Raw genomic sequence first — 12153 nt, 5'->3', positions numbered from 1 at the left:
ACGTATTTACAATACGATTTCCCCACACACATTCCATGAGGCCGTCCGTTCTTTGCTGGGGGCTTGGTTAAAGGAAGGGACTCCCCTCCACCAGAGACCCATGTGTTTTGTAATTAAAGAACACCAGGTTTCTCCTTGAACTCTTTCTTTGGGAGGCCAGAATTTCAACTACATCACTGAGCTTTGGAAAACACAACACTGGCCCTCAGATCAAACCTGAAGTTGTTCTATATACTGGGGTGTTTGGGGGCAGCACAGAGGGCAAGGGGCATTCAGGCCCTTGGAAGCCCAGCTAAAATCCTTTAGACCCAGATGCCCTCCTGGGTCACCCCAGCGAGCGGCAATCTCTGTCCCTGGGAACTCCTGTAAGGTGCAGTGTTCTGCCCGCTTGGTCTGGTCCTATATATTGACAGTCATCTTTATGTATATTTTATACATACAACTGTCTTTCCAGTTTGATCATAAATTCTTCAAGGGCAGATGGCATAGGTCTTTTATCTCTTTTTATAACCCACAGTGTCTAACACGGTGCCTTCATATAAAAGTGCTCCATTCCTATGTAGCTTCATTAGCAACAGTTATGAGTGATTCCCTCAGGATATGAACTAACTCTATAGACATGCTTTAAGAGTACCAAGTACATGAAAAGGCCAGTATTTGCCCTTTCAACTTAGGAAGCTGAATTTTTAAAATCATTTACTTAATTTTGAAGTTGAGGATTGCAAGGGAGTTCCCAAGTCAGGAATTTACATCATTTGCAAAAGCAAAGAGAATGTTAGTTGCCTTAAAAAACCCCAAACGGTGAGGTAACCTCAATATTTGACATTAATCAAAGCCTTACCAAAAAAGCAGATCTGTTTCTAACCTTCTCAAAGAAAGAGACTGTGGTCTTGTATGTGGTTTTTTGTTTTGTTTTGTTTTTTTCATTTGAGGATTTAAAAAAAGCGGGATAAATGAATGGTTAATTAGAATCTTAGAGTAACAGACCACACAACTCCAGGAAGATTCTCATTTAAAAAAATTATTTCTTTTCAGTAATTTCTCATCATGTTGTGCATATCTTCCTTGTTCACCTTTTAACAACATTAAAAATCATTTTATGCTGAACTAAATATAGTTTTTATTGCATTAGGGGAAACCCATGCTTTCTAATGTTGGAACAGCTGTAATAATTCAGAGTAAAAAATCTCTGAGTACATTTTACAAACATCATTCTAAATATTGCCTAATACACTGCTAATTTTGGCTAGATTTTAAATAAAATAGGCTTCAATGAAATGATATGAAAAGCATGTTCCAATGGATTAGACACAGTCTCAAGGATTAACTCTTTTAATGCTGTTTCATTACAAAATCATGGAAGAGTATTGTAGAAATTGGTATCATGATTATTTTAACTTTGGCCTTATCAGCTGTAAGAAATGTTTTACTCCGTTGTCACCTATGGCTCTCCAAACACAGTGTCACAAGTTTCATTATTTCCATTTCCCACAGGAGGCAAATTAAGACTGGAGATTTAAAGTGCCCACCTGGGACTTCCCTGGTGGTGCAGTGGTTAAGAATCCGCCTGCCAATGCAGGGGACACGGGTTTGAGCACTGGTCCGGAAGGTCTCACGTGCCGCGGAGCAACTAAGCCCGTGTGCCACAACTCCTGAGTCTGCACGCCACAACTATTGAGCCCGCACGCCTAGAGCCCGTGCTCTGCAACAAGAGAAGCCACTGCAGTGAGAAGCCTACGCACCGAAACCAAGAGTAGCCTCTGCTCACCACAACTAGAGAGAGCCCGTGCGCAGCAGCGACGACCCGACGCAGCCAAAAATAAATAAGTAAAATTTATAAACAAAAAAAAATAAAGTGCCTGCCTGAACACACACAACAAATCCCTGAGGCCCAGGTGCCTCTTCCTTCTCACCTTATCACAGCCTCACTGCTTCTCTTCTTCCCCTTTCAAAACCAACTGTTCAGGTAAGCTTTGATTGTTTGCATCTGTCTTTTTAGAATTAATGATGGAATACTGACAAAAAGGGAGGTGCTGGAGTTACTGAAAAATGTTTATTATTGTTCTTACTCATGAAAGCTTGGAAGGTCCCCAAAACCCCGTATCATCCCCAAGGCCTGTGGCTGGCTTGCCACTTCCCAGAGCCCATTATTTAGAACTGTCTGGGTTGTCCTATCAAACAACGATGCCTCCTTACCTTCTGTGTTTGCTCACCTAGTCACCATCTTTCCCCGGGAGATGGAAGTGCATATCCAAGCAAGAGAAATTGTCAACAGCTATTTCTTCCCCTTCTCTCTCTCTCGGTTGAATATTGCTTCGGCACCTTGTATATACCCATTTAAATTCATTATGAAATATATGCCTTGCAAGACAGTTCTTTGCCTTTTGCAGGAGACATTTTCTTTTGTAGGAAAAAAATCATCGTGAAATTAACATGGTTATTAGGAAGCAAGTTAGGCATGCAGTACCTTGTACAAACTCAGCTGCATTTAGTGAAAGGAAGACTTGAAATTCATTTCCGAAATGCTGTGAAAAGCTCATTTGGGCCATTACCACTTGCCCTCTGCCCTCTTCACAAGTTATAAGCCACTTTGTGTATGTGCCTTGCAGAACGTTTGGGAACTACCGTGGTGATTCTGCAAACGAATAACTAATTGAAATGCTTACGAACCTTAATCTTTCTCAGAGAATCCACTACTTACAATAGGTGTCAGGGTTCTACTGAGGTCCTAAACCAACCCCAATAAGGAGGATTCTTTACAAAACTCGACTGAAAGGCACTTCCTTTTACTACAGTGTTTGTATTGAGGTAGGGGCAGGAGTGAGGAGAGGTTACATCAGGGGTGAAGACACTTAGTCGTAAAGTTATAATGAAAGTTGCATGATTGTCTTTTGGCAGAGCAGGATGCCCCAGTGTTGAAATGAAATTCCCACAGAAAGATATCCACAGATCAGAATCCCACCGCCTGGCACAATTCAAGTTTGATTCAGTGAATGTTTTTGGAATTCCCAAAGTCAGAGCTGCTTAATTTGGGATCTGGGACCACCAACACCATACAGGGTGTTTCTTAAAAATACAAACTCCTGAGACCTTCTCCAGACCTACTGAAACATAATTTCCCTGGGTGAGATTGGACTTCTACTCCTGGGTGATTCTTAAGCACACTAAAGTTTAAAAGCACCAGAGTCTGTTTTACTCACTGATGTATCCAAGTACCTAGAATGGCAATTGACAGAGCTCAATAAACACCTGCTGAATGAATGAAGGTCCTAAGTGTTTGTGGCACTCAGAGGCTCCAGTTATACATATCTTCCAGACTGTCTAATTCAAAATGCTGTCATAGGACAGGTATAATGTTATATCCCACAGGGGCGGGGGAAGCTCTCCTATCTCTGCCCAACAGTCTAAGCAAATTGTCCCCACTTTGACAGGACTTTCCCTGCCTATACTTCACTGCAAAAGCTGTGACAAAGACTGGCCTCACAGCTTTGCTTCCTTAAAAAATAAAAATGAAAAAAAAATAAAGGAAAGGATTAATAAAACCAACTAAGGTATAAATAGGTACCCTAAATCCAGCATATTGAGTAAATTATCTCCGCTAAATCACCCATAACTGAAGCTAGGCAAAATTCTATAAGCCAGTTTTATTTGTAGTCAAAATAGCTAAGGGATCAAGTTTCCTTCCTAATCATTCAAACCACAGGAAAGAGAAGGCAAGAGAAATGCAATCTTGCTTTTGTATATACACTGTTCTAATAAGACTATATTAATGATTTATTAAGAACCGACTGCATCCTTAACAGGTGAATGAATAAAGAAACTGGTACATCCACACAATGGAATACTACTCAGCAACAAAAAGGAAAAACTTGATACACACAACGTGAATCTCAAATGCATTACGCAAGAAGCCAATCTCCAAGGATTATATGTGGTATAATTCTCTTCAAATGACATTCAGGAAAAGGCAAAACTACAGGCAGGTGGAATGGGTCAGTGGTTGCCTGATTAGTGCTAGGAGTGGGGGGCAAGTTTAACTACAAAGGGGTAGCTCAAGGGAATTTTTTGGGGGTGATGGAAGGATTCTACATCCTGATCGAGGTGATTGTTACGTGAATCTATGCATGTGTTAAAACTCCTAAAACTGCACACCAAGAAAAATGTGAATTTACTGTATGCAAATTATATTTTAAAAGAACCCATTGCACACACAACATGAACTCATTAGGTCTCTGAGGGCCCTCAGACACTTTCCTTCCCTTGATCAGTTTATTAATGTTGGCAACACACAAACAAGTGGTCTTGGAGTGTGTGCGTGAAAGTGAGGGAGGATTGCTCTACCATACGGTCCATGCTAAGTACATTACACCCCGTGCCAAATTTAGCACCTTATAAACTGGAAACCCTTTTGTAGAAAATTCCTTTATTATAGTGCAAATAACTTTCAGCAGTGACATAATAATGTAAGAACACATTTAGCAACATTTTACACCACGCAGTAAATAAGAAAGTGTTTCTTCGAAAATATGTCATCATAGGAACATTATTTCTACATTAATAATGTAGCTGGAAAATGCCAAGGCTGTTTCTCTCAAGGCAACAGGGCTCCCTCCCTCTTTTTGGATATTTGCTTTTTAATACAAATGAAAGGACTTGCCATTTTAACAAATCACCAATAATTCTAAGAGTCATCTCTTAGGAGGTTTTGAACTGAGGTTGGCAAGATATGAAATGGGGTTTCAAATTAAAAAAAAAAAAAAATTAAGACAATTCTGGGATAGCCCAGAAAGTAGAAGTCACTTCTATTAACTTTTAAGTAGATATATACATTCACTCCAATTTTGATGCAGAAATGAACAGATTGTCTAAAGCCTGCCTATTATTCCCCCAGAGCCTGATTGTTATCTATGTTCCTTGGTTTTGGTCATATTGCAAAATTAGGGCTCTGGTCAGAAATAACACCTTACGTACCCAAATGCTTTCCTGTGAAGCTTAAAATTGCACTTTCCATCCTGAATTCCCACCTTAGACCTCGCATGCTGATGAGAGGATGTGAACATTGTTTCCAGTTTACAGCTAATGATTAGTACAGCTGGATTAGCCCCTTGCTAATTTAACTATACCTGAATCAAATCATCACATCATTTAGATTAATTCCAGTAGGCTTAACCAAGAGGTTCCCCATACAGAAATGAAGGGTTAACAGTGAATCTTTACACTAGGCTGCCTAAGGGCTTGGCTGCTAACCAGTTAGCTGATAGGTAGAGAGAACAGTGTCAGTTCCAAACAGTTACACTCCCAACTCCTCTAGTTTCCGCTGAATTATGCAGTGGGTGGGAATGGATGGCCACTCAAAGGAAACCTCCTGTGGGGGTCTTCCACCATAAGGAGAATCAAAACCCCTACCAATATATTTCAGGGTACCCTCTAAGTCTCTCTACAAACACACATCAAAACCTAGTGGCTCTACAAGTTAATCACAGGCTCAAAAATAGCCGGAGCCACAGAACAGCCCTCCTGGCTGAATATGGCTGCTTAACTCAGCTGGTACATATAGCTTTTCAATACTCAGCCAGCCTTGTTGGATAAAGCATCTTCTTATATAACACAGTGGAACTGTGCTAAACAGTTTAAAAGTTGAGAAGAATCCAAATATATCACCTCTAAAAAATTCATGATTTTAGTTTGCTTTTTCTTAGACTTTGGTACCGAAACACTGTCTACATTCTCGACACATGAATATGACATGGTCACTTCAGTGCCTCTGCATGTTGTGTAAAGAAACTCAAAAGCAAAGCAGGAGAAGGACGTGTCATAACAAGACGCAGTATGCTCTACAGACAAAACCTAAATTATATATAAATACACACCCCACCCCAGCACCCCCTCTTCTCCCCACCAGCTGACCAAAGCAATGCCAAGGGTCCTTCTCTCCAGGGCCAGTAGAGTTTGTGAAATCCAGCACCCAGGACTCCAACCATCCCTTGCTGTGTGGTGACAACTTATCACTGCAGGCTTCTCCTAGAGACTCCCTGCTGTCTAACCAGTTCCACAAGTACAGGGAAACACCTAAAGCTTAATTGGGAGCATTCACACTATTGGCTGGACTCAAAGACCTAGAGTCCTGGGAGTTAATTTTTCAGATAAACTAACTGGATCATTTCCTAATTTGGATCCTGTCTTATCCTAATATCTCAGCAGAGCCAACACAGTAGGAAGCACCCTCTACTCCGAAGCTCCAAAGGCATTGCTTAGGGATATCAGTGAGGGTCACATAATAAAAGTGATACAATGAGCTAACAGCTTAAGTTGATATAAATTATTTCCGGGTAAGTTATTTGGGGCCATTTGCTTCTGCTTTCCATTGCATTCCAGAATCATTTTCATACTGTACTTTCAAAAGTTTATATAATAGTCATTTAAAAATTGTCTATGCAATCACTTCTTACGTGTTTTCAATTAGCTTAATAACAACTTAATGAGCTATTATGTAGGTCTAGGGAAAAGTAGTTAGTCTTAAGGAAGCCAATACTGTGCTACTTCACAGTAAGGAGAAAAAGCAATGTAAATAATCATCAATAACTTGAAAAGCAGTCTTACGAAACGTTGCAAAGCTTTCCCTAAAGCACTTACAGCAATTTATATCAAGATATCCTAAGTTTAGGGGTACGGAGGATAAGACTCAACTCTTTAAGGTAGAAATTCACCTTTATCATGATGGAATAGGTAATTTTCCCCCCAGACCTAAGATAATTGTACATTCAAAAGTTCATAACTTGCTGTTCTTGAGACATTAATCATTCTCTCATACACTGAGTAGAAATAAATAACTACAAGAAAGCTTTAAAAATCTGAATTAACATTATGCTGTGCAACAAAACAAAACAAAACAAACCTTGAACAACCTACATTCTATGTTAAATACCCTGACTAAAATGTCGGTTGTGCTACACAATTCCACTTCAGTGCAGAAATGAGTTGACTTCTGTGTACCGTCTTTGTTGTTGTTGTTTTAAGTCTTTAGCACTTTTGTTCTAAACATCAGCTTGAAACGATGAATAACTTACTACCAAATCACAAATCCAGTTCAGTTTAGTCTGAATAAAATCCAGCGTAAGTGTATTACTTTGTTCTGGAAATAATGGCTCGGTGTCTTTGTTCCGACAGCTTCCTAAGGGCAAACCACCGTTGAAGTCATTTTGGGTTTAAACCGCACAGAAAGAAGAGACGGTGAAGTTTCCCTTTTCGTTTTTGTTTTCTTTTTAAGTCTTCAGATCTTGCTAGGACACTTCTTCCAGACCAACAGTCATACAGTTGTGGCACCTGATGCTATCTGAAACAGACGTGGTTTAAACAACGTCAGCCAAGCTTCGTGATCTGGAGGTCCCCGTTTATCTTTATGGTGTCGATTGCAGATAACGTTTGAATGCGGTGGTAAAAATCAAAAAGTTGGTGTCCATCCACAAACACTCTGAAACGTGGGTGCTCACAAAGGATTTCCACCTGGAAGAAACAAAATAATAACCTCAGTTCATAATTTCAATGAACCCTGCTGGGGAAAACGAACAAACAGTACTGCATTTTGGAGAAAGGCAACATCCTCAGTGGTTCTCAAACGCGGGAGTGCACTGGGATCATACAGAAGGCGTGTTAGAACACAGACTGCTGGACTCCACCCACCAAAATTTCCATTTAGTAGGGCTAGGGTAAGGTCTAAGAATGTGCTTTTCCATCAAGTTCCAAGATGATGCTGGTGTTGCTAGAATAAGGAACACACTTTATGAAGCATTGCTCTACACTATTCAATGTCCTTTAAAGATTTAAAATTGCTTTACTCTTTCTCCCTTCTCCTTGCATGCCAGAAAGTGATGGAAAGTGGCAGAGATTTATTTATACGGCACTTAATGTCTCCATCCTCATCCCCTGAACAATTCTATCCCACCTTCAGAGAAGCCCCTCGCAAAGCAGAACTGGTACCCATTAGTAGCATGTAATAATAGTCTAGACACCCCTAAACACTAAGCAGAGAGAAGGTTACACAGTAATTACCATTCGACCAAGGATGTGTAATTAATAAGGCTTTGCTAAGCCAAACAGAAATACTGATTCCACATGGTAAAAGCTTTTTCTTCCTCCTTTTTTGAAACTTAAGTAATTCACCATAGAGTTTAATCATTGTTTCTGTGCTATGTATTTATTAAAAGCATTTGTATTCATCATGCAAGGAGAGACTCCGTATATGATATTAGTCACATTTAATTCATATTATTACTAAAATTATATCACCAAGAAGGGGTGATTTCATTTCACCCCTTCACCCCTAGTGTTGGGGAGCACTATTCCTCCTGGCAGAAGCTTTGGTTACTCACACTCACGAGCTCTGCATTAAGATTCACCAGTAAGAAACTGACACAGTTCAGGGGAGCCTCAGGGTCATTACCATTCTAGAGAAGGGTAGGGGTGTCTTCCCCAGGCTACAATTAGAAGGGCAATTAGTCTCTATTCTATCATTGATGTGACAATCACGGATTCTTGCTTTCCCCTCAGACTGTAAGATGGGAAGAAAAAGTATGACTTATTCACAGGCCCCTGTAAATTTTTAGATGAGGAGCAACAGGTTAAGGGTAGTTCTGCTTTGTCAGGTGTTTATGCAACAGGGAGCTTTTAACTGGGTTGTCATTATTGTGATGTATGTTAACAAGGTGTAATGTAGACACTTCATCACCAGGTCTGACACGTCAGTAAATTCTTTCCTAACACATTACTGACTTGCATCTCTTACTTGGTATTGTCCTTCATAGAGGAAGGTGCTGCTAATGCTGCTTGATTGAAATGGAAGTTTGGGCTGTGCTTCCTGCCTGACAGATAGTGGGGAGCAAATCTATACTCATCCAGGCCCAAGGGAAGTAATCTGTCAGCCACAGAGACTGTGACAGTGAAACAGACTGAGGCTACTTAACCCAGAGAGGGAAACAAGGACATGACTAAGTCCTCACTAGCAAAGGGAACAAGAGAAAATAAAATGATAATCAACTAGATTCTTAAAAAAAGACATAACTGATATGGTTTGGTGCTACTCAAAGGTTGAGAAAAAAATGAGGAAAATTCTAGATACTTATTATTATTTATCAATCAAATATATTTTGGGACAGGTGTCTATTATATGCCTAGTACTATGTTAAATACTACATAGAAAAGTATTTATTTTTAACAATATAGACATGTAAATATGGGTTTATTTACACGTATTGGCTAAATAGAATTGCAAAAATTCTGGCTTAAAGTGTTCTTGGCACATACTAGATGAGAACATCACCATCCTGCCAGTGGTTGGAGCAGAAGCACTCGAGGCACTCACCCTGAATGGTTGGTCTGGGATGAATGGGAAGTAAGGGATCGCTGACTGTTCTTCACCCCTTTCCCCAGATATACAAGAATTTCTGAGTAGCTGCCGATCTGTGAAGACAGCTTTGAGTTCAATTGCCACATCGGCGGGAGGATCCTCCGAATCACCACAGGTCAAGCTGATGGCAAAGCTGAAAAGAAAATCATCTCACTTATTCACGGTGAGCAAAACAACATTAACAATGACCCAGGCTCCCATTTCCACAATGACCCAGGCTTCCATTTCCTTCTTCTTCTTTGGATTTGTCAGCTTTTAATGGGCCACTACTCTTCATATGGGGGCAGGCGTTGGGGGGTTTAGACTATGGAGAAATAGGATTACAATCAAACTGGTTTGTTACCCAGAGGAGGCCCTGGTGAAAACTTCAGTGGAGATGAAAATAACTAACTGTAGACATTTCATATACCCCAAACTACCCACACATCTGTGTCTTAATCCATTTCAGAAGACTCAAAAACAGCCCCATTAATTGACCAGGGGAAACGATATCTCGTAAAGTTTGGTTCTCATTTATATTGATAGTTCTTACTCCAAACACCATGTTTGGAAAAAAAAAAAAATCCTTTCGCCTCCCTAAGGGTCAAAGAGAAAATGATGTGGGTCTATATTTATAATCTCTGATATAAATAGCTGTCTAGAGAAATGATGGCTGGGATTCATACACATTCTTTTCATGGGAACATAGTACTTTCTTGGCACTTCAAACTAGCAACACTGGCCACAGGGGTGGGAAGAGGAGGGGCAGTAAACCACAACAGGAGTGGGCAGGACCTTGTAACTGCCTGATAGGTCTAGGTGACAAGGACTCTGCCTTACCTCTCAGGGTTGAGGTCTACGATGCCCATCACTAATACCTTCTTGCCTGGTCTCATGCCACCTTTAATGTGCCCACAAAATGGCACGATCTGCAAAGGATGAGAGGAGAAACAGAAAGTTTACAGCCTGTTAGGGAAGAGCCAAGGCCTCAGATCCTTAGGACCTGACCTAAGGAAAGAAGAAAGAGGGTACAGGCAGACAGAGCACAGAACAAAATCATTTACCAGTCGTGGGAAGTACACGTCGGCTTGAACTGGAGAGCCCAAGGAGTTGTTTAAATGCCCATCATCTAGTTTCTAAAAATAGAAGCACACAGATTGGCTTTCCAAAAGCTTTTGTAGGGGGGTGTTAGAGGGAGCGGGGAAGAACCTACACAAATCTGGAGGAATCCAGCAGTCCTCCATAGAACACAGGAAGCCTCTGCAAAAGCTCCCACCTCACAGCCCACTGAATAACCGCATAAACTCCCGGAACAAAACCCGTCCTTTCCACCAGGTAGCTAAGCCTCTGATGATCCTCAGACCCTTCAGATCTAGATCAAAATGAAGGTCGAGGCCCACTGGGGAGCCAGAGCCCCGCGCCGAGGGAGGGAAGGCCCCTCTCCAACCGCAAACGCCCATGGAACCGCCGTCGCCCAGGCCTGTCCTCGGGGACATGGCTGGAGTGCAGCGGCCGCGCTCAACTTCTCTCGCGAGCCCCTGGCGCGGACCCATTTCCAAGGGGGAAATCCCCGGAACGGCGCGAGGCGGGCGCGGGGCGCGCGCCCCGGACACACACACAGGCGCACACTCACACGTGCAACATACACACACCTGGCCGGAGGCTGCACAGCGCGGAGGGAACTGTCGGTCACCCCCCACCCCACGGGCCGCCCCCAACACCTCCCCTCAGCCAGCGGCCCTCCAGCTGGGGCACCCCTCCGGCCCCTCACGTCCGCCGCGCACAGCCGGCTCCCGCTACCAGGTACTGGGGCGCCTTCTCACGCGTGGGGCGCGGGGCTGGGCCTCTGCCGAGCCGGAGCCGGCGAAGGGGCCGTGCGGGCTGCGGGAAGGGGGCGCCTCGCGTGTCCCCGCCGCACTCACCACCACTGCATCGCTGTCGGCCACCGACCCCGCCATCTTCTCGCGCAGCGCGGCGGGGTGCGCGGCTGGCGGCCGGGCGGTGGGGGACGTGGGACACGGCGCGCGGGCTGGGCTTCAGAGGCGGTCCTGCGCCGGGCGGGGGCGCGGGTCCGAGACTGGCTCGTGCGCGCACACACACACGGGCGCGCGGGCGTGCACTCCCGGGGGCCCGGCGCCGACCCGGCTGGCGGGGCCGGGGGGAGGGGAAGGAGAAGGCGGAGGCCGGGAAGGCGGCGCGGGCCCAGAGGTCGGAGGTGGCCGCCGCAGCCCGGACCGCGCTGACGAGTCGAGGCTGCTTTCTTCCTCGGGGTGCTGCTGCCCGAGGAAAAAGGAGTCGAGGGTGCGCCGTGCTGGCCCTGGGCTGCATTTAAAGGCCGCCGGAGCCCGGCTGGGGAACCGGGAACAGGGCGGGGAGCCGGCTGGGCTGCAGCGGCTTGCTCAGCTTGCCCTGCCCCTCGGCCATTGGACGGTGGCAAGAGGCTGGGGCGGGAGGGACCGGCCTACCAGGGTCGGGGCGTGCGGGAGGGCGGGCGCCCGGTCGACACTCTTCGGCGGCGGGGTGGGTGGGGCTGGGGCCTGCCAGGTGACAGGTGCTGGTGACATCACCGCTCCTCCTCTCCAGCCACCTCCCCGCCTTCCTTCTCAGGTTGTGTCTTGGGGCAGGTGGGACAGTGGAGGGCGAGGTCAAGGGAGGATTGGAGGTGGAGGTGATATTCCAGAGTTCGAGATTTCTTTCAGAGAATGCCAACAAAGAGCGAGGAAAGATTCATTCGGCTTTCTAGGGTAGAAAGATAATGAAAGGCTTGCATA

The 12153-nt window shown here is 44.2% G+C and overlaps 1 protein-coding gene across 1 annotated transcript; it reads right to left on the bottom strand.

The window, feature by feature from the left end:
* Nucleotides 1–4307: 4307 nt before the first annotated feature.
* LGALSL (galectin like) lies at nt 4308–11791 on the bottom strand. The gene is made up of 5 exons (XM_082671872.1): nt 11305–11791; nt 10447–10518; nt 10223–10311; nt 9359–9536; nt 4308–7503 (listed from the first exon to the last, which is right to left on the bottom strand). Exons 1-5 carry the CDS (start codon nt 11338–11340, stop codon nt 7360–7362), a joined length of 519 nt encoding a protein of 172 aa, XP_082527998.1. The 5' UTR covers nt 11341–11791; the 3' UTR covers nt 4308–7359.
* Nucleotides 11792–12153: the final 362 nt, after the last annotated feature.

This window comes from Grampus griseus (assembly GCF_964374135.1).
Source record: "Grampus griseus genome assembly, chromosome: 15".
Classification (NCBI taxonomy): domain Eukaryota; kingdom Metazoa; phylum Chordata; class Mammalia; order Artiodactyla; family Delphinidae; genus Grampus; species Grampus griseus.
The sequence above is the reverse complement of the archived record's forward strand: the minus strand, read 5'-3'. Positions and strand labels throughout refer to the sequence as shown.

What these genes read in the sequence shown, in the direction of transcription:
- LGALSL (XM_082671872.1), bottom strand. Translation starts at nt 11,340, where the DNA reads ATGGCGGGGTCGGTGGCCGACAGCGATGCAGTGGTG. An exon ending in GTAGACCTCAACCCTGAGAG is followed by an intron (nt 9,537 to 10,222) that starts GTAAGGCAGAGT and finishes TTTTCTTTTCAG; the next exon opens with CTTTGCCATCAGCTTGACCT. An exon ending in TCCCAGACCAACCATTCAGG is followed by an intron (nt 7,504 to 9,358) that starts GTGAGTGCCTCG and finishes TGTTTCTTCCAG; the next exon opens with GTGGAAATCCTTTGTGAGCA.